The 20,066-nt window shown below is 38.3% G+C and overlaps 1 protein-coding gene across 1 annotated transcript in view; it reads left to right on the forward strand.

Annotated features, from left to right (window-relative positions):
* The window catches only part of LOC121729288 (division abnormally delayed protein), a 126,519-nt gene that overhangs the window by 75,389 nt on the left and 31,064 nt on the right, over window positions 1-20,066 (forward strand). Inside the window, exons 2-4 of the mRNA XM_042117752.1 lie at window positions 1,002-1,145; window positions 12,945-13,279; window positions 14,993-15,204. Of these exons, the coding sequence (XP_041973686.1) occupies window positions 1,002-1,145; window positions 12,945-13,279; window positions 14,993-15,204 (691 nt within the window). The remainder of the gene's footprint in view (window positions 1-1,001; window positions 1,146-12,944; window positions 13,280-14,992; window positions 15,205-20,066) is intronic.

Genomic DNA, 20,066 nt, shown 5'->3' on the forward strand with positions numbered 1-20,066 from the left:
CGAACTATTCGATTGGAATTTATCACACCATCTTATTGACACTATTCCAATAGAAGTAAAAATATAGACGAACATAATATAACCTTCTTTTTGTAAGTCGGGTAAAATATTTTATAGCGTTTGCCACCGTATTTTTACACAATGAATAAGCTAAACATAGTTTTGTAATAAATTCATACGTGGGAGAGCCATGCTTCGGAATGTGCCGGCTCGACCGGATAAATACCACGTTCTCACAGGAAACCGGCGTGAAACAGCGCTTGCGCTGTGTTTCGCCGAGTGAGTGAGTTTACCGGAGGCCCAATCCTCTAACCCCTACCCTATTCCCTTCCCTACCCTCAACTATTCCCTTCCCTTCCCTATCCTCCCCTATTACCCTATTTCCTCTTAAAAGGCCGGCAACGCAATTGCAGCTCTTCTGATGCTGCGAGTGTCCATGGGCGACGGAAGTTGCTTTCCATCAGGTGACCCGTTTGCTCGTTTAACCCCTTATTTCATAAAAAAAAAAAAATTTGTATAATACCTGAGATAATACGTTGAAACTTGAATCCCTGATCGAGCAAGAAGAAATCGTTATGGATAGCTTATCCAGTGGGTATTTTATCTATAAGTCAGATAGCAGAATAATGTAATAGCTACTTAAATTGAAAGCTAACAAAGAAACGAGCAATTCGTCTATATTACAAAATGTTTGCTCGAATCATATAAGTAAATAAACTGCACAATGATTAATTTTGTATTGTATTACTAAGGGCTGTACTAACATAGATACATTTAATAATTTAATTCTTAAATGTATCTATGTAGGTACAGCCCATAATTTAAATCTCTAATTTAATGCGGACTTTAACAGAAATTGTATGTAGTTTATGTCTAATTCTTAATTAAAAGTAAATAATAAAAGTCTCTCTGAATGTGGCAGTAAGCGTCTTTTCTTCAAAATTGTATGAAATTTTATTTTTGTTGTGTTTTTGTAACTAAAAATATATTTTCTTCCCCAGGGCCGATATGCGGCGGGCAGTGTTGCGGGCGGGGGCGGGAGGCGCATCTGCGGAACTACGTGCGGAAGAGTGCGGAAGACCGTGTCTGCGCCGCCTCGCGTCCCGTAGCGGAACTGCTGCTCGCCACCAAACGGACGCTGCAAGGTAACGTGTCATATAAAACCTCTTTATTAAATTCTAGAAAGTTCGAAATTTAAAAAATTTAAGACTAAAATCAGCCCAATCCGCCAATCCAGCCGTTTTCGAGTTTTAGCGCGACTAACACATTTGAAAATCCATATATATATATATATATATATATATATATATATATATATATATATATATATATATATATATATATATATATATATATATATATATATATATATATACATATGTATAGATACGAAAGTGTGTCTATCTGTCTCTCTGTCTGTTACATATTCACGTTAAAACCGCTGACCCGATTTAGATAGGTAGGGAAATATTTTGAGAGGCGGTCAAGAAGATAGGCTTGTTTTTGTTACGAAAAATGTACGGACTATACGGTCCCGTGCGATATGCGAATTTGGCGCAACGGAGTCATCTAGTGTGTTATAAATCTTTTTATTAAATTCTAGGAAGTTCGAAACTCAAAAATTTAAAATTCTCACGCCGCGCTGTTCGAAAGTTGGGCATATTTCATACATTCTTTATAATAAGTTGGGGGGTAGGTTGGGGGTTATTAGATAGTCAAATTCAGAACGTTCTAAATTCTTCTAACTTTCTGAAAAAAATTCAATTCATTTTATTTTATCGGAAAATTGTAAAGAACTTTTTAAGCTCCAGTATGCACCATAAACTTAGAGTAGTAAAAAGACTCATTTCTCAATAATATAAATCTTTTACGAATCGAAAAAGGTAGCGAAAAAGTTAAATAGGTACTAGGACAAAATAGGCTTTTACTTATTTTATATACACGCACTCTCCAGCTTATATTTACTTTATTGAAAACTGAAGTTTATTTAAAAAGTAGATACTGTAAACATTATTCTTTGAGCAGATGTATAATATCAAACATACGAAGTGTACCCGAAAGCTGCTACGCCATACTAACCCTTCTTCCCTTGCAATAAAGTTTGTATTACTACATCAGTTATTTTGAGTAACAACAATATTCAATAAACTAATGTTTGTTGTTACAAGTATACTAGCGTTGGGGTCGAATTTTTAAAAAGCAATCAGTAAATATTGGTTTCGTTGTTGATATTAATTATTTTTGATGATGAATTGTTTTAAAATTTCAAATAACATAATAAATATAGTGTGTCAAGCACGTGGGAGAGCCGTGCTTCGCACGAATGGGCCAGCTCGACCAGAGAAATACCTCGTTCTCACAGAAAACCGGCGTGAAACAGCGGTTGCGCTGTGTTTCGCCGAGTGAGTGAGTTTACCGGAGGCCCAATCTCCTACCGTATTCCCTTCCCTACTCTCCCCTATTCCCTTCCCTTCTCATCCCTACCCTACTCTATTCCCTCTTAAAAGGCCGGCAACGCACCTGCAGCTGTTCTGATGCTGCGAGTGTCCATGGGGGACGGAAGTTGCTTTCCATCAGGTGACCCGTTTGCTCGTTTGCCTTCTTATTTCATAAAAAAAATGTTCCTAAAATATAAAGCATTTGTTGGCTTGCTAAATATTACTGAACCGATTTGATGTTAGGATTGAGGTGAAAGATATAATATTGACCGCGGAGATATTCTGTAAAGTTTTCATTGTCGCAAAATTAGTTTAGAAATCAATCCAAATTAACACGATATGACAATTCAACTACAATTCAATGATAATCACAACTTAAATGTCTAGGAACAATTTGGGTTGTGGCGGTACCCACAATTCGCCTAACATTCCTGCATCGCGCTATCGAAGTTTCGGAGAACGGCAAGATATATACAACGTCTGAAATGACGTCAGTGGGCTTCGGCCTGACCGAGCATAACACCTCGCTCGGTCGGAAGATCTTCCTTTGCAGCCACCACGCATTATACCCACATTGGTGACCCTCGACAGAACACGCCTCCTTCATCATCATCACTCCCCGCCCCTCCGCACCGCGCCCGCCAGCATCGCCTCATCGGGTACATCGTCCACTTGCCGCAATATACCGCGGCCTGGGCGGACTCCGCATCGGCATCATCGGGCTTTCTCACTACACGACCGGTCAGCAAGCAGAGCACATCTCTCGGTCAGCACGTAGCATCGGCCCCGCACGGCAGCTATCCGACTCACTGGATCCCGTGCAGCAGCTTACAGTTCCGACTCACTGGGACTCACTGCAACAGTTCCGACTCACTGGAATTCACTGGCACTGGCAACTCAAGCGACAAGACTTCAAGATTCGACCTCCGGTCTTCGGGGGGGAGTGTATTATTGTAGTTGTATATATCTTGCCGTTCTCCGAAACTTCGATAGCGCGATGCAGGAATGTTAGGCGAATTGTGGGTACCGCCACAGGGTTGAGTTTATTAATTTTTATAAGTCACTAGATTTAGTTAAAAATTATCCCAACAATCTATTAAACTAAACAAAGGCTTAACCCTTACTCGGTCGTTGACCCTCGCCGCAACCCTCGCGACTAAGGACCTGACGATTACAATAAATATTATCGATTGAGCCATTGTGGACTCAGCTTACAGCCAGGTCATTGTATAGCTCTATAGCGTACTCATTGATTACTACAATAGCACTACGAGTATATTAGTACTTGACACATGGTGGTTTAAACGTGGTTGATCGAAAACTACAAGTAGGTGAAGTTTCGAGTATATAATAGGCAGTAATTAATGTAGCTTAAACTAAATGAAGAGCGTCCGTAGCCTAATGGGTAGACCTTCCGTTCGCACTCCTAGAGGGTGCAGGTTCGAACCCGGGTGGAGGCGTGTACCAATGAGACATTTTCTGATCTCAAGTACATAATACGGACGCTCGTACGGTGAAGGAAAACATCGTGAGGAAACCCGCACATAGTTGGTCTCGGACGTATTGACTAGTTCTTTCCTCTGGACTAGGCCGACTATGATGCGAGAATGCCGTATGCGCTTGGGCAACCATACGGACATTTAAAAAATCTTGTCCCAGGCACTACAGTATTTGAGGAGTGGTTACTTCGCTCTAAAAATACTGTATAGATCATCCACAACGGATGTAAAGGCTTAGTTTTTAAACTAAATAACGCCTGCAACTCCGTTACGCCAAAATTCATGTATCGCGCACGTACATTCTTCCAGGTACAAAATCCTATGGCCTTTCCCGGGACTCAAAGTATCTCCATACCTAATTTCAGCAAAATCGGTTCATCGGTTTGGACGTGAAGAGGTAACAGACAAACACACTTTCGCATTTATAGTAGGTATTACTAGTTGATGCCCGCAACTCCGTTGCGCCAAAATTCGATATCGTGCGGGAATCGTACATTTTTCCTGGATGAAAACTATCCTATGTCCTTTCCCGGGATTCTGAGTATCTCCATGCCAAATTTCAGCAAAATCAGTTCAGCGGTTTGAGCGTGAAGAGGTAACATACAGACAGACAGACGGACAGACAGACATACTTTCGCATTTATAATATTAGTATGGATTACTAATTAGTTGCTAACCAATCTGGAAGTAAAACATGTTTTATATAAATAAACGCAATAAAACCTCACTCTTACTCAACCTCGAGTATGTTTCAGCCTCACCGCTATCATATAAAGTAGTAATTCAGGCAGTTAGCTAAACGTTACACTATTACTGGTCTATTATACAGTCGAGATATTCCGCTTCGCACGGAGGCTAATGAGCGCCTGCCTTGTTTGTGAATCTTGCGATATTTTACATGCACATTAAGGTTGAGAATGGGCGTAGGAGGGGTTCAAACCACAAAAAAACGTTAAAAATTATAAAATACGTGGGAGAGCCATGCTTTGACATGAATGGGCCGGCTCGACCGGGGAAATACCACGTTCTCACAGAAAAACGGCGTGAAACAGCACTCGCGCTGTGTTTCGCCGAGTGAGTGAGTTTACCGGAGGCCCAATAACCTATTCCCTTCCCTACCATCCCCTATTCCCTTTCCTTCCCATCCCTACCCTCCCCTATTACCCTATTCCCTCTTAAAAGGCCGGCAACGCACCTGCAGCTCTTCTGATGCTGCGAGTGTCCATGGGCGACGGAGGTTGCTTTCCATCAGGACCCGTTTGCTCGTTTGCCCACTTATTTCATAAAAATACTTATGCCCTAATTGCGATTTATTTACGGATATGATACATTGATCCAACAGAAGAATTTATCCCCGAAATCAAAAGCTGGCTACAAACGTAACGTATGTTGAAATTTTATAGAGCAAAATTAGCTTAAATGTTATTTCGAATGTTAAATAAATCCGTTTAGAGATTGTGACTGAAGAAAGTGATCCTAACAAACATCCATACATCGATCACTGCACCATTTTATGAAAAAACCCATTTTTTTTATGAAATAAAGGGGCAAACGAGCAAACGGGTCACCTGATGGAAAGCAACTTCCATCGCCCGTGGACACTCGCAGCATCAGAAGAGCTGCAAGTGCGTTGCCGGCCTTTTAAGAGGGAATAGGGTAATAGGGTAGGTAAGGGAAGGGAATAGGGAGAGTAGGAAAGGGAATAAGGTAGGGGATTGGGCCTCCGGTAAACTCACTCACTCGGCGAAACACAGCGCAAGCGCTGTTTCACGCCGGTTTTCAGTGAGAACGTGGTATTTCACCGGTCGAGCCGGCTCTCCCACGTATGAAATCTTCGTACATCGTCTTAGTACATTGCAATGTACTAAGACGTAAGACGAATCCTTTGTTAAGTTACCTTTTTAGCTCAAATTCGATTACCCGTTTAGGCTCTATAACGTGTCAAAGAAACATACAATCAAAAACATAAAGTTCTGACTTAGTCTGCTTTATAAAGTCGATATCGCGACCCTATTAAAACTTTAAAGCTTCCTTATTGATATTTGCTGTTTAAATTTTAGTGGCGATAAATCCAGCGAGGCCTATAGTCCTACTAATATTATAAACGCGAAAGTTTGTTTGGATGTATGGATGTGTGGATGTATGGATGTTTGTTACTCTTTCACGCAAAAACTACTGTACGGATTTTAATGAAACTTTACAATAATTCCTACTAATATTATAAAGGCGAAAGTTTGTTTGGATGTATGGATGTTTGTTACTCTTTCACGCAAAAACTACTGTACGGATTTTAATGAAACTTTACAATAATTCCTACTAATATTATAAAGGCGAAAGTTTGTTTGGATGTATGGATTTTTGTTACTCTTTCACGCAAAAACTACTGTACAGATTTCAATGAAAGTTTACAATAATATAGCTTATACATTAGAATAACACATAGGCTACAATTTAAACCGACTTTCGAAATGGAGGAGGTGTTATGTTTGTTTTTTATCTTCAACGATTACTGCGTGGCGGAGTGAAAATCGGTTGATTATCAAAATTTTTCTTTTGGTGTATAGGTTATCATTCTAATTTGGTACTATATTCATAAAAGTGGTGACCTGATGAAGAGATCCATAAGTAATCGAGGGAAGTCCTCAAAATTTATATGGAAATATGTGGTGACTTCGGTTTCGTGAGCAGTATTCTAAGCATATGCTACCAAATAGTAAGATTTTGTATCAAGGTATACCATGGTTCAGAAGGTGCTGAGAGAACTCCTGATTCTTTATATATACAAGTTTGGGAGTTTTGACGTTGTTTTAAGAGCGGAAAGCATATGCTACTATGCAAATTACCTTCATTTTAATCATCATCACTAACATAAACCGTTATAGAACCATGTGTCATCCGGTTTTGACCCTATTATTGGTACTTTTCATAGTATTTTATGATATATCACTTAAACCGCGGGTAACACCGCGGGGCACAGCTAGTTATTGATAACTTTATTTGCGACTGCTGCATAAAATTATGACGATATTATAAACGGCATCGCAAGCAGTAAACCTAAATTGGACTTTAATTAAATGTATAAACTGGGTACTTAGATTTCCAATCAATAATAATTTCAACAGCTTAGAAGTTATAAAATGCAAATGTATGGGATTTAATCGCATCGCGGGTGCTCGGTTTCTGAGGTGTTTTGGTAAATTTGACGTTAGCCAATAACACACCCTTAAGTATTTACCACTTTGTTTTGTTACATCCACAAAAAACGTACTTTATAGAACTAAAAATACCTCAATGAACTAGGCTGATAGCGGACCTATGTAATTTGGTCAAGCCCATCCAACCATCCGATCAAGCACAAATCACAGCACAACAGGCCACAGCTAACATTGAATTATATTGACATAAGCCGACTAAATGACGTAGATCTGTCAACTGCCTAGGAATCAATTTCCTCGATGGTACCTAATCCTATATATTATTATATATAAAATGAATCAATTCGCATGTACAGATTAAACAGCCATCCTGTACAAGGTAAATTGAAATAGCATCGCTGTATTGGGATTACACTGGGATTTATTGGCAGTGTTTTTGTCAACAAGTCTGTAGCATACAAATATGTGCGCCACAGATTGTGCGCTGCATACAAAACCTCTACTAAAGTAATCTAGAGTGTTGCAATTGGAAACATTGAATACTAGATTATGTACGTAGCTTTGTGTAGAAACATCATTATCACACGGAAACCGTACATTTGCAGGGAAACGAAAGAAAGTGCAGTAGCTCTATAATGAGTTTAAAGCTATAGTATTTATCGATCTCGATACAAACTATGTAATTTTTAGTAGGGCAAATTTTACAGCGCCTCTAGCGGTCACTTGCGGAACTAAAATCACCATATTAAATAGTAAAGTCGGTATCGAGTATCGATAAATACTATAGCTTTAAACTAATGGTAGAGCTACGGGGCTAAAAATATGTATGTGCTATCCTGGGACTCAAAGTATTGCCATACCAAATATTATTAATTTCAGAGCGCGAGATAATATATTAAAACAGTCGAAGTCATAGCTTACAATCTAAAATAACCCTTTACCCTACCTAACTACATATGCACTTAAGATATAAGTGCAATTCTGCAATGTTTTTCTTCTCGATCACGGTTGTTTCTACTTTCTACAATCTTTTCATAAAATTTGGGGCCTTATTCCCGAAACTGATATCGATTTCGATTTTCGATTTCAACGGTTTTTGACACTTTAGACATCTGGTTCTAGCTTTATCACATCTGAAACGATCGCGATCCACAATTTTAATAACGAAAACGTTAACGGCACATCTAACCACTCTTCACGTTAAAAAAGCAGTAAATTTTAAATTTGAGATGAATCGATCTGCACGATTTGGTCGCCCTTTGAGCGAAGGGCGTCTGGAGGTCTCGGCCAAGACTGACGATACTTGTTATGTCTTTGGCACCCGACAAAACATTTTTAGTTTTCCATTTTCTATACGAGGGAAGAATTGTTAAGTAGGCCACGAGTTTTACAGTTCTACACAGTATTCTAGGGCACATCGTATTTTTTAGGTATAAAAAGTAGCCCATGTAATTATAGGAGGCCATACATAATTTCATCAAAATCTATGCAATATTTCTCGTGAGAAAGTAAACAACAGACATACGCACATATTTCTAAATTTTGGCCTATATTATAATTGATAATATGAGTGTAATGTGTGGATCTTAGAATAATTACATAGTGTGGATGCAGTAAACAATTGAATAGTAATTATTTACTGCACTGCAAAGACACACAAGTATCAAAATAGCATTTAACACTGCTTACGTAAAATATTTTATTACCTACGTGTACGAGTTTCCGTCTATTTCGTTCTTATCTGAATAATGAAGCCTGGCTCATTTCGTTATACTGCTATTTGCCTGGAAAGGTATAGAAATATTTAATTAAACAGACAGACAGGTGAATTAAGTCGCGACTAAATAGTTGAAACAGCTTGACGCCTCGAGCGCCGACATTCCACTGCAGATAACGGCGAAAGTCAAATAAATTGTACACCCTGGATTACTCCTTGTTAGAATATTCAGGTACATATTATTCTTAATTATATTCAGAAAATGAGCCTTAACGCACATTTGACGAATAATAATATTATTTATTCTAAGGGGTGTTGTTGAGCTATTTCTTATACTTTTTGCCGTAGGAAATACAAGTCATGTTGTTGAATCATCCATTGTGAATTTAAATATAAAACCGGCCAAGTGCGAGTTGGACTCGCCCATGAAGGGTTCCGAAGCAGCAATAAAGTTTATTTCTATGAAATTAAAAGTTTTTTTATTTATTTTTTTATATTTCAGTTGATTTAATCTTATATCTTTTAAACGAGCAATTCTTGTATACTTATATATGGCTGCTGTTAAGCATTGGTGTTTCATCCCACATAAAATCGGGTTGTGAGTTAATAATGCAGTTTTGTTCTTTATAATATAAGGTTTACGACAGTGAAATCAATTTTTTTGAAAACCCACTGTAGCATAATCTAGAGTACAAAAATGGTTACTTAATGCTTATTCCTCTTAGTGAGGTTTTGTATACAGCATTTATGTACTATGTTTCTAAAATGATTTGCGCTTAAACCGCTGAACCGATTTTGATAAAATTTTGTATGCGGATACTTTAAATGGATTAAAATGACATTAGATACTTTTTGTCCCGGAAAATGTACGGTTCCCGCGCAGTCAACAACAATGAATTTGGCATAAGATATCGTTATTGAGTACATGTAGATATTACGTAAGGTTTTGGAGAAGGACATAGGATAATATTTTTTATCATGGAAAATGTTCGGTTTTCACGCAATAAACTTTATTAATTTGCGTTTAAGCTGCTGAACCGAGTTTGATTAAATTTAGTTAATGTTAATAATTAGTTTATCACGTGCAGAGTTGGGCAAAAAGTAATTAGTAATTTTAATCAGATTACAAATTAATCAGATTGATGAAGTAATTGTGCATCTGAAATTACCCGTAAGTTGATTAATAATAATATGTATTCTAATTATTTTAGTTCGCAATTAGAATAATAATTTAATTAGACTAACGAGTATTTCAATAATTATTGGTATTTATAATAAATAAAATAACTACCACACCGATTTCGGGGCCGCGCGGTGGCCGGTTTCAATAAAACCAGTTACGCAGGAGTAATCTTTATAGTGCCCAAGTGTATGCGCAATACACAAGAGCACTCTGGTTTCAATGAAACCAGACCAGTTACGCAGGAGCAATTTTATAGTGCCCAAGTGTGTGCGCAATACACAAGAGCACTCTGGTTTCAATGAAACTAGGCCAGTTACGCAGGAGTAATTTTTATAGTGCACAAGTGTATGCGCAATACACAAGAGCACTCTGGTTTCAATGAAACCAGGCCAGTTACGCAGGAGTAATTTTATAGTGCCCAAATGTGTGCGCGATACATAAGAGCACTCTGCGGGAAGCGCGGGAAGGGAAGAAGAACCGGGAACTCTCTGTCCTTTTCCGATACATAACGTATCTGCATACCGAATATCATCGAAATCCACGTAGACGGTAGCGGTATTAGCTGAAATCATTTTTATTTAATGCCTGGGAACCGTACATTTTTTTTAATAAAAAGGACCCTATGTCCTTTCCCGGGACTCAAAGTATCTCCATACCAAATTTCAGAAGAATCGGTTCAGCGGTTTGGGCGGGCGTGACAAGGTAATTTTATAACATTTTGTTAAAATTAAAGCACTTAAATTTGTATTGAAAGAACAAATCAGAATTTTGCATTTATGTGAAATAGCACAAAGGACATTAATGCTATGTAATAAGCCCTATAGTAATATTGCATTAACCATTTTATACGTTTTCTCTTAAAACTGAATGTAAAATTAAAATGTTTTTTCATAATCATAATCTACGCATTTCAACAAAAAAAAGATACCGCACAATAACATTTTTTTGCTTAAAATAAGCAGACAATAAAGATTATTCCAAAAAAACTTAAAACACCGATTACTCAAAACTAGTCCGATGTGGGATGACACACCAATGCTTAACAGCATCCATATATATAATTGGAATCTCGGAATCGGCTCAAAATTTAGTATATAGGGGGTTTCGGGGGCGATAAATCGATTTAGCTAGGAATCATTTTTAGTAAATGTCATTTTATTCGTGTTTTATCGAATACCGAGCAATGCTCGGTCAAATAGCTAGTGAAAGTTAAATTAAATTAAAGTTTACCATTTATGACGTAGAAAAAAGACTACTTGCTAGATCTCGTTCAAACCAATTTTCGTTGGTAGTTTTTATAGTAGTGTACATCATATATTTTTTTTAGAATAATCATGCCCCTACTGTAGAAGTTAGCGAGGAAGGGGGGGGGACACACATTTGACCACTTTGGAAGAGTGTCTCTCGCAAACTATTCAGGTTATTAAAAATGATATTAGAAACCTCAAAATGTTTTTGGAAGACCTATCCATAAATACCCCACACGCATAGTTTGGATGAAATTTTTTTTTTTGTTTCAGTTGTACCTAGGGGGACCCCTAAATTTTTAGTATTTTTTGCATTTTTGCATCAAAATCTTAATGCGGTTCACAGACTACATCTACTTACCAAGTTTCAATAGTATAGCTCTTATAGTTTCGGAGAAAAGTGGCTGTGACATACGGACGGACAGACAGACATGACGAATCTATAAGGGTTCCGTTTTTGCCATTTGGCTACGGAACCCTAATAAATGCGTTTGTTTTAATGAGATGTTTGGTATGGAGACGCTTTGAGTCCGGAGGAAGGAAAATTAATTGTTAACTTTTAGTGTGCATATTATTATGCTCCCGCGCGGGGCGGGTGCGAGTTTTAATGCAATAAAGTTAAAGACAGAAAGACAAGCACACTTTCGCATATAAATAGTTTAGAATATGTGGAATATAACTCTGCATACAATACCCAATGAAGACAACAAAATCGTCTTATATTTATTGTTATTTTATTCTCTCCTAGCTCTCCCAGTGCGAATAAAACACAAATTCTAAAACGCCCGGTGCGGGGCGTTATCTTTTCTATTTACTCTGCCTCAGGGAACGTACCCGGCAAGCCCCGGCAAATAAAACCCCATGTAAATACTGGGTTATGATAACGTGGAACTGACGTGTTTGGGATAGATTACTCGAGTGTGTCTAGCTTTGGTTGTTTAATGAATTTCTTCATGGAGGTGTTAAGTGCTAAGTAATGTTAAGGTGTTAAGTTATTACACACTAAGAAAGTGTCTATATTACTATTACCTCCTGAAGCTTCTACTAATGAATCAATTTATATCGGCTAGTGGATAATTTAAGTCTCGAAAAAGGACTTACCATAGTTTTTATTAATAAGGGTGGTTTGCACCAGAGGCGTGGTTAATCCTTCGATCGGGGATTTTTGTTATCGCGGTCACCGGTGCAGTGTCCTTACGGGGCTTGATGGGTTAAAGTTAAAGTTATGGTCAAAGTTACGATTATAGTTAAGGCTAATTAAACTTTACCTTAACTTTGACCACAGAATTTGACAGAAGACGTTGCTGGTCCGACAAGGCTTTATAAGAACGTGGGCGGGGCGCTGCTGGTAAAGGAGAACATGAGGAGAACTGTCAAAAATGGCGTTTTTGTATGATGACAGCGTTAGTTCCTTTTTTCGCCACGTGCATTTAAAGCCTTGTCGAGCTCTATGGTTATGGTTAAATATGTTGTCCATTTTTGACTATAACCAAAGATTTGACATTTTGCATTGTAGTTAAAGTTACAGTTGCAGTTAAAGTAAGTTGATGCAACCCACCCTAAGGAACGAACTTCCGCGCAAAATAATTTAAATTCGAGATCTGTAAGTGCGAGTGGCTTTTACAAAAGTCTGTATACTTAGCTCTATTGCAATATATTTTTCAATTAATCATTATTCATTACTAACGAACCTAATTATTTCCAGAGCACCTGACAGCGCTGTCTCATCAGTCGCAGAACAAGACAGCAGTACTCTTCACACACATATACAAGAACCATGCGATCCGTGCACACGCGCCTCTCGGTTCCCTATACGACGACATCAGAATACTCCTCCGGTCTACTGGAGAAGACCACGACCTGGGATCCCCTCCTCCGAAGGACATGGCGACCAGCGCCAAAAAGTTCTTCAAGGACATATTCCCGGTGGCCTACCAGAATATCCTCAAGTTGGAGTCGAAGCAGTTCACGCAGGAGTATGAGGCGTGTTTGAAGGATGCCTATAACGGTGTCCAGCCTTTCGGAGATGTGCCCGAACAGGTGAGAATCGTCCGTTGTGTTATAATGTTATAATCCGATACTGTTCTGGTCAAATATTAATATAAATTTTGGGAAAGTGTGTCCGTCTGTTACCTGTTACGGCTTAAATCGCTTAATCAAATAGGATAATATTCGGTCAAAGGCAGGATTGACTGAACTACATTAGGTCGTACAACAGTTTTTTTAATATCTGAAAATGTAAAATGTAACATTTCGAAATATAAATAAATAATTTATGCTACGCTAGACGTTCCGCGCGGCTTCGCCCGCGTAAATTAGATATTTCACAGACAAATTAGTCCACAAAAATAGCCTGTGATCCTTCACGTGGTCTACTTCTTATCTGTGCCAAATAACAGAAAAATTGCTCCAGTAGTTCGTGAGATAAGCCCTTTCAAATAATTTTCCCCGTTTTTTCCACATTTTCCTCTATTTCTTCGCTCCTATTAGTCTTAGCGTGATAAAATATAGCCTATAGCCTTCCTCGATCGCGACAGGCCTTCCCTTAAGCCGTATACTTACCTCTTTTCTTGCTAATATTACCTAGTAAAACAAAAAGGAATTAGCTAGCTCGATAAGCTCATCATAAATCAATGTAAAAGCTGGAAAATCGAACGTTCAATTCCGAGATATTACACCTGCGACCAGGGCTTACCCTCGGGTGCTGGCCCGGATATACCTGGCACGTTTTACACCGGATTAGTGGGATAAAAATAACGGTAAATGTACCCCCAGGTATACTTGTAAGGAAATATTGGATATACCTGGATTTAAAAACTATTAGTGGTCTCAAGTTTTCGACGTATAGGTTTTTATCTACCATAAAAACCGTTTCGTCTATATTACAACTAGCTTGGAACACTGGGGCCCAATTCTCATTCGTAATCCTGGCGTTAATTCTCAGACGGTCCCGCTATCCTCCGCATCAAACCGAGATTCACAGTGCAAGCGTAAATTGGGCCTTTGTATTGAGTTGCCAATTGATTAAAGTTATTAGGTGCTTTATGTACCATGAGAGAAACTGACTATGCAGATGGCAATCCTGCGTTATTTGTTCGGATTAGTTCAAGTAAATGATAGGCATGTTTCGTCCGCTGGGCTTGACGTAACCCGTCCTATAGTTACGTAGGTACGCCATGTGTATACGGATCCATTTTTCTAAAAGCGCGCTTTTATAAAAACTACTATACTGTACTCAGCGAAACATGGCGGTAGCAGTCATTAACTCCTTGTCAAAAACTTGTAATTTTCTATATCAACCATAAAGTGAATATACCTTTCCGCTAGGTATATTAACTTTATGATATCAACATGAAAATCATGAAGTGTCAGATGTTGTCAATCGCGGTTTTGTATAGAAAATGACAAGTTTTTGACAGGGAGTCAATGACCGCTACCGCTATGTTTCACCGAGTACAGTGTAGTATGCAACAACTCACCTTAGGGTGGGTTGCACCAACTTACTTTAACTATAACTTTAATTATAATAAAATGTCAAATGAACTGATTCCTTCAAATTCCTAGTAAAAGTCCATAATGGACGCCATATTTGATGATAACCTTAACTTTAACTAAAACTACGCCTCTGGTGCAACTCACCCTAAAGAGTTTAGCATATCTACAGTTAAAAACATGCAAAACATGTTCAATGCTCCCAATTAGTCACCTTTTAAGTCCAAGTTACTCAGGCAATGACATTAACTTTACTTACAGCTGGGCAGCTCCCTCTCCCGTTCGCTGGAATCCGCGCGAGCGCTGCTCCAGGTGTTGGCCGTGGGTGCTGGAGCGTTGCTGGATAGCCAGCAGATCCTGTCCAGCATGAGCTCGGAGTGCGCCAGCCGCCTGCTCCAAGTGGGGGGCTGTGCTCGCTGTCGGAACCACCAAGCCAGTCCCTGCAGGAATTACTGCCTAAACGTCGCTAGAGGGTAAGTTTTTTTTATTTAAATAATTAAATGGATTCGTGTCCTATTTGTTTCCAACCTTTAGCTCTCGTTTCAGAGGTTGTGTGGGTACATTCTAGCGTTGGAATCATGGACTAACGAAAATTGGAAATGAAATTATCAAAATTTTATTGCAATTTTTTTTTTATTTTGGTTATGTTTGCGTAAGCACCTGTTACCTGATTTTCTGACACGCAAGTGCGCGGATGGATATGTAAAAAGTCAGCCCAGAGTCTGTGCTCTAAACCAAACAAATAGCCGTCTGTTATCGGCTTCGGAACATAGGTTAGGTTATAATAATACCCCCCACACCGGTTTCGGGGACGATGGCCGGTTTCATTTAAACCAGGCCAGTTAATCAGGAGTAATTTTATATTGTTCAAGTGTGTGCGCAGTACACAAGAGCACTCTGACTCTCTATCCCTTTACTGTCATAACCCAGGGGGACGGAAGACCGACACGATGAGGCGCAGGACCAATTTTTGCATGCCCATCCGACGCATGGATCATCTTACTTGTCTGACAATCAGGAGATTACCCTGCATTGTCCTAACTAAACTTGGAAATATGTAGCATGTTTCCAACGTGGGAATCGAACCCACGACATCCGAGTTAAGAGCCGCGCTCTAGACCACTGGACCACGGAGGCGTGTAGTAGTAGTTATAGGTATCTAGTTGCTAGTGCATGGTGAACGATGATGATTTCAGACGTTAAACGCTTTTCATTACTCTAATAACTTGGAACAGTATCCGTAGGTACTTTCAAGACTTCGCAGGTTATTAAGTTTACAGAACAAAGTACTTAGCTCGCTATGAATAGGTATTCATACTAATTTCTTTGTTCGAACTTCGCTCTGTTATTAACTTTCATAGAAGTCGGCTAAAGAACTGGAACAAAAACTAATAGAAAATGTTTTTTATAAAGCTACCTACCAGAAAGAATCAACATATAGGCTTTAGTCTCCATTTTTATTACTATAGTAAAAAAACTAGGCCTTTATATCCGTAATGGATGATTTATACGGTTCTTTTCAGAGCGAAGTAACCACTCCTCAAATACTGTAGTGCCTGGGACAAGATTTTTAAATGTCCGTATGGTTGCCCAAGCGCATACGACATTCTCGCATCTTAGTCGGCCTAGTCCAGAGGAAAGAACTAGTCAATACGTCTGGGACCAACTATGTGCGGGATTCCTCACGATGTTTTCCTTCACCGTACGAGCGTCCGTATTATGTACTTGAGGTCAGAAAATGTCTCATAGGTACACGCCTCCACCCGGGTTCGAACCTGCACCCTCTAAGAGTGCAAACCAAAGGTCTACCCATTAGGCCACGGACGCTCTATCCGTAATATTATATTATAGTAAATATAATTAGAAAAGAGCTCTGTGCCTTCGCCACGATTTAACCGCTCTAGCTGTTCATTTGCGAATTGCGATCGATCAATTTGATACACTCAAAAAGGGTCAAGAACTGGTTTTTTGGAAATCAAATAACCGCTGAACCGATTTTGATGAAATTTAGCATGGAGATGCCGTCTCTCAGGACAGGGCCTAGGATAGTTTCTCAGCAAAGTATACGGTTACCGCGTGATTAACAAAATTCGGTGCAAGAAAGGCGCAAGGAACATCTAGTTAGGCTGGGTTGCACAACTTACTTTAACTATAACAAAATGTCAAATGATCTGTCAACTCCCTAACAAAAGTCAATAATGGATGCCATATTTGACGATAACCTTAACCTTAACTATAACAACGCCTTTGGTGCAACCCACCCTTAGCAGTTACTCAGTAATATGTGCATTGTGCAGTATGCATTCGCCACTCTCCCGATGTAGTTTGAGAATATGTAATTGGTTAATATGTATGCAACGAGCTCCCCCGTACATTTCTATTGAGATAAGGAGATCAATTCTACGATTCAAATTGAATTAGCTTCATTGTTATTCCGATGAATGTTATTACCGTTTCTTTTGTAAGATAAAAAGATCTTTGACTGTTAGTATAATTTTTCAGGTTGTATAGATAAAAGTCCTCAACCATTTTTTCACAAAATATACATCTCTGATCATTTTTATTTGGGACATGCTACTTTAAGACCCTATTCAGAAAACACTTAATGCGTACGCACAGCAAAAAAAGTCTATAAGTATAATTATATTGCTGAAAGCTTCTCTGAGCGTAACATATTAGATAAAAAGTCTATTTACTGTACTACCGGCATCTACAAGAATTCTCTAAATATTTATTAAAAGAACACAACATTCGTAGCAACCTTAACACAATTTTAATGAGTCAAGTCCCTTTGAACGTAATGGCTGGTTTACACGTAGTTGATAAGTAGTTAACTAAATTAAAACTTAATTTTAAGCTGTTAATTGCATGTAAACACAAAATTTAGTAGCAAGTAGCAAGTTCAAATTTAGTAAGTACTAAACTAGATGATGATTAGAATTAATTACTTCTTATCTACTTAATACGTGTAAACCGACCAACGGGAAAGTTTCCCGTAAAACAAATGAAGCTCTACTTCTCGCCTGTTCTCGGAAGATAGAGTATCCAATTTTCATTACGAGCTGTAACGCCCGCACATGAACTCCATTCAGTAACGCAACAAGGACGTTATTGTTGGGAATGTGCTTTGTGGGAATGAATAGCGTATGTAGATTCTGAAAGCTTCGGCACGATTTTCTTCCGTTGTTGTGAGATTTCAGTACCATGATTGAATTGTTTAAATGTAATTAATGCAGTTGTTCTTGTTCGATCCGTTACTATACATTATAACTTAGAACATCGAAAACATGTCGAACAATATAGTAGCGTGGTAGCATGAATGACGAAACTAAATAGAAGAGAACAGAAGGTGAATGGAAGAGTATCGAGATACAGTCTATATAACATTATTAACTGGTATCAGAGACATAATTGATAGATTTAAGTTAAGATTAAAGGCAGACTGCGGACCTTAACTACACATGCTATATAGTATAAGATTTTAGTAGCTTTTTCCTCCCGATTGATGAAGTCGAGCCGTATTAGTATTTAAAGCTTTAAATAACACATCAGGCGCGGATCCAGAGATCAATATCGCCTCGAGCGTTCTCTATTATGCATATTTTTTACTTATAATTTTTAGGGTTCTTTCATAGGTGATTTGGTAGACGTTATTTTGTTTGTTTTAGGTCCAGTAAGTTGGTCATGATTACTGACCTGACTTAATTAGGTCTGCCATGTTACTATGAAGAAATTTCTTTGGTTGTGCCTAAAATACCTAAAATTTAACTGGCAAAGATCTAATGGTCCCAAAAAGTTGATGATCAAATATTTCTTTAAACCTTTCTTGTCTTTGGTTTTTCTTGTTCAAAAACTAGGAAAGAAATAAGAAAATTGCTACATCCTTACAAAAGCTGCTGAAATCAACAAATAGTATAATAATTACTACTGTTTGTTGAACCTATCCAATTATTCCAACGAAGGGCCGCTCGAATTGTTGACTGCCATAGTGTTTCAAACAGCTTGGACCCCCTGGAATTACGCCGAGATGTTGCTTCACTCTGCAACCTCTATCGGTTGTATCACGGGGAGTGCTCTGAGGAATTGTTCGGGATCATACCACCTGCAACTTTTCGCCATCGTACCACGCGAAAAACATACCATCCTCATCACCTTGATGAGTGGCAGTCTTCCACAGTGCGTTTCCATACTGTCACCAGCAGTATTTCCGGACCTATACGACCTGCAAACCTTCAAGAAAAGAGTGTATTCCCTCTTAAAAGGCCGGCAACGCACCTGCAGCTCTTCTGATGTTGCGAGTGTTCATGGGCGACAGCAGTTGCTTACCATCAGGTGACCCGTTTGCTCGTTTGCCCCCTTATTTAATAATTAAAAAAAAACCTACAAAGGAAACTAAATTTTATGATTTTCAGAGAACCCATTCTTAATTGTCAACTTACGCTTGAACAGCTTATATTTTTTTCTAAGAATTGATCTATCAATGTTTATTATTAAGTTATTAATAAAGGCGAAACAAAAAAGATTAATACTTAATAGCTTTTTATAAGAGTTTTTGTTGAATATTAATGATAGTAGATACGAGCATTTTTCGTCTCTATAAATTTAGTGTTATTCTTCGTAAATGTGTTATTCTTAATTGAAGCTTACATTTCCATAGAGCACTGTTATGACCTGAGGCAAAACTGACATATTAATAAGTTAAAAAATATAATCGATATAATATTATGAATGTTTCGTCAGATTGCTAGTAGCATGTTATAATGAAGATATTTTAATAATAACTAAACCTATTATAACTCTTGTAGAACTTCTATGATATTTATTTACACTGTCATAACTCTATTTTAAACTCTAACGGTCTTACCACAAAGGATTTAAACATCTATTGAACAGTTGTTTTGAGACCATTTTGTACTGAATTTTTTCGAATCAACTGTTCAACAAGTGTTTAAATCTTTTGTAGTAAGACCGTAATTTCATAAAGAGATGAGAGTGAATGATACACTTCATTGCAGATTTATCTAATAGAGTAAAAGCCTGCGACGGCCAGAGCTTCCTTAGGAAAGTTGAATGTTTACCGGTTGTTCCTATACCTCCGTAAAGGTCACAAACAGGTAAATTTTCAGCTTTCCTAAACTGAGGAAAGTCTGGCCGTCGCAGGCTCTTGGTCCTTAATGTTCCATTGTAAATTACCTCTATTATCTGTTCGAGTCCATATTACTGTGATAAGTGATAACACAATGGTCCGTGACCGTGACCGTGACCATGACCGTGACATTTCAATAGTGTGTCACTACTGTGCGTACAGTAGATGTATGTTCATCATGTATTATTC

The sequence above is a fragment of the Aricia agestis genome, chromosome 8, assembly GCF_905147365.1.
Source record: "Aricia agestis chromosome 8, ilAriAges1.1, whole genome shotgun sequence".
In the NCBI taxonomy this organism is placed as follows: Eukaryota; Metazoa; Arthropoda; class Insecta; order Lepidoptera; family Lycaenidae; genus Aricia; species Aricia agestis.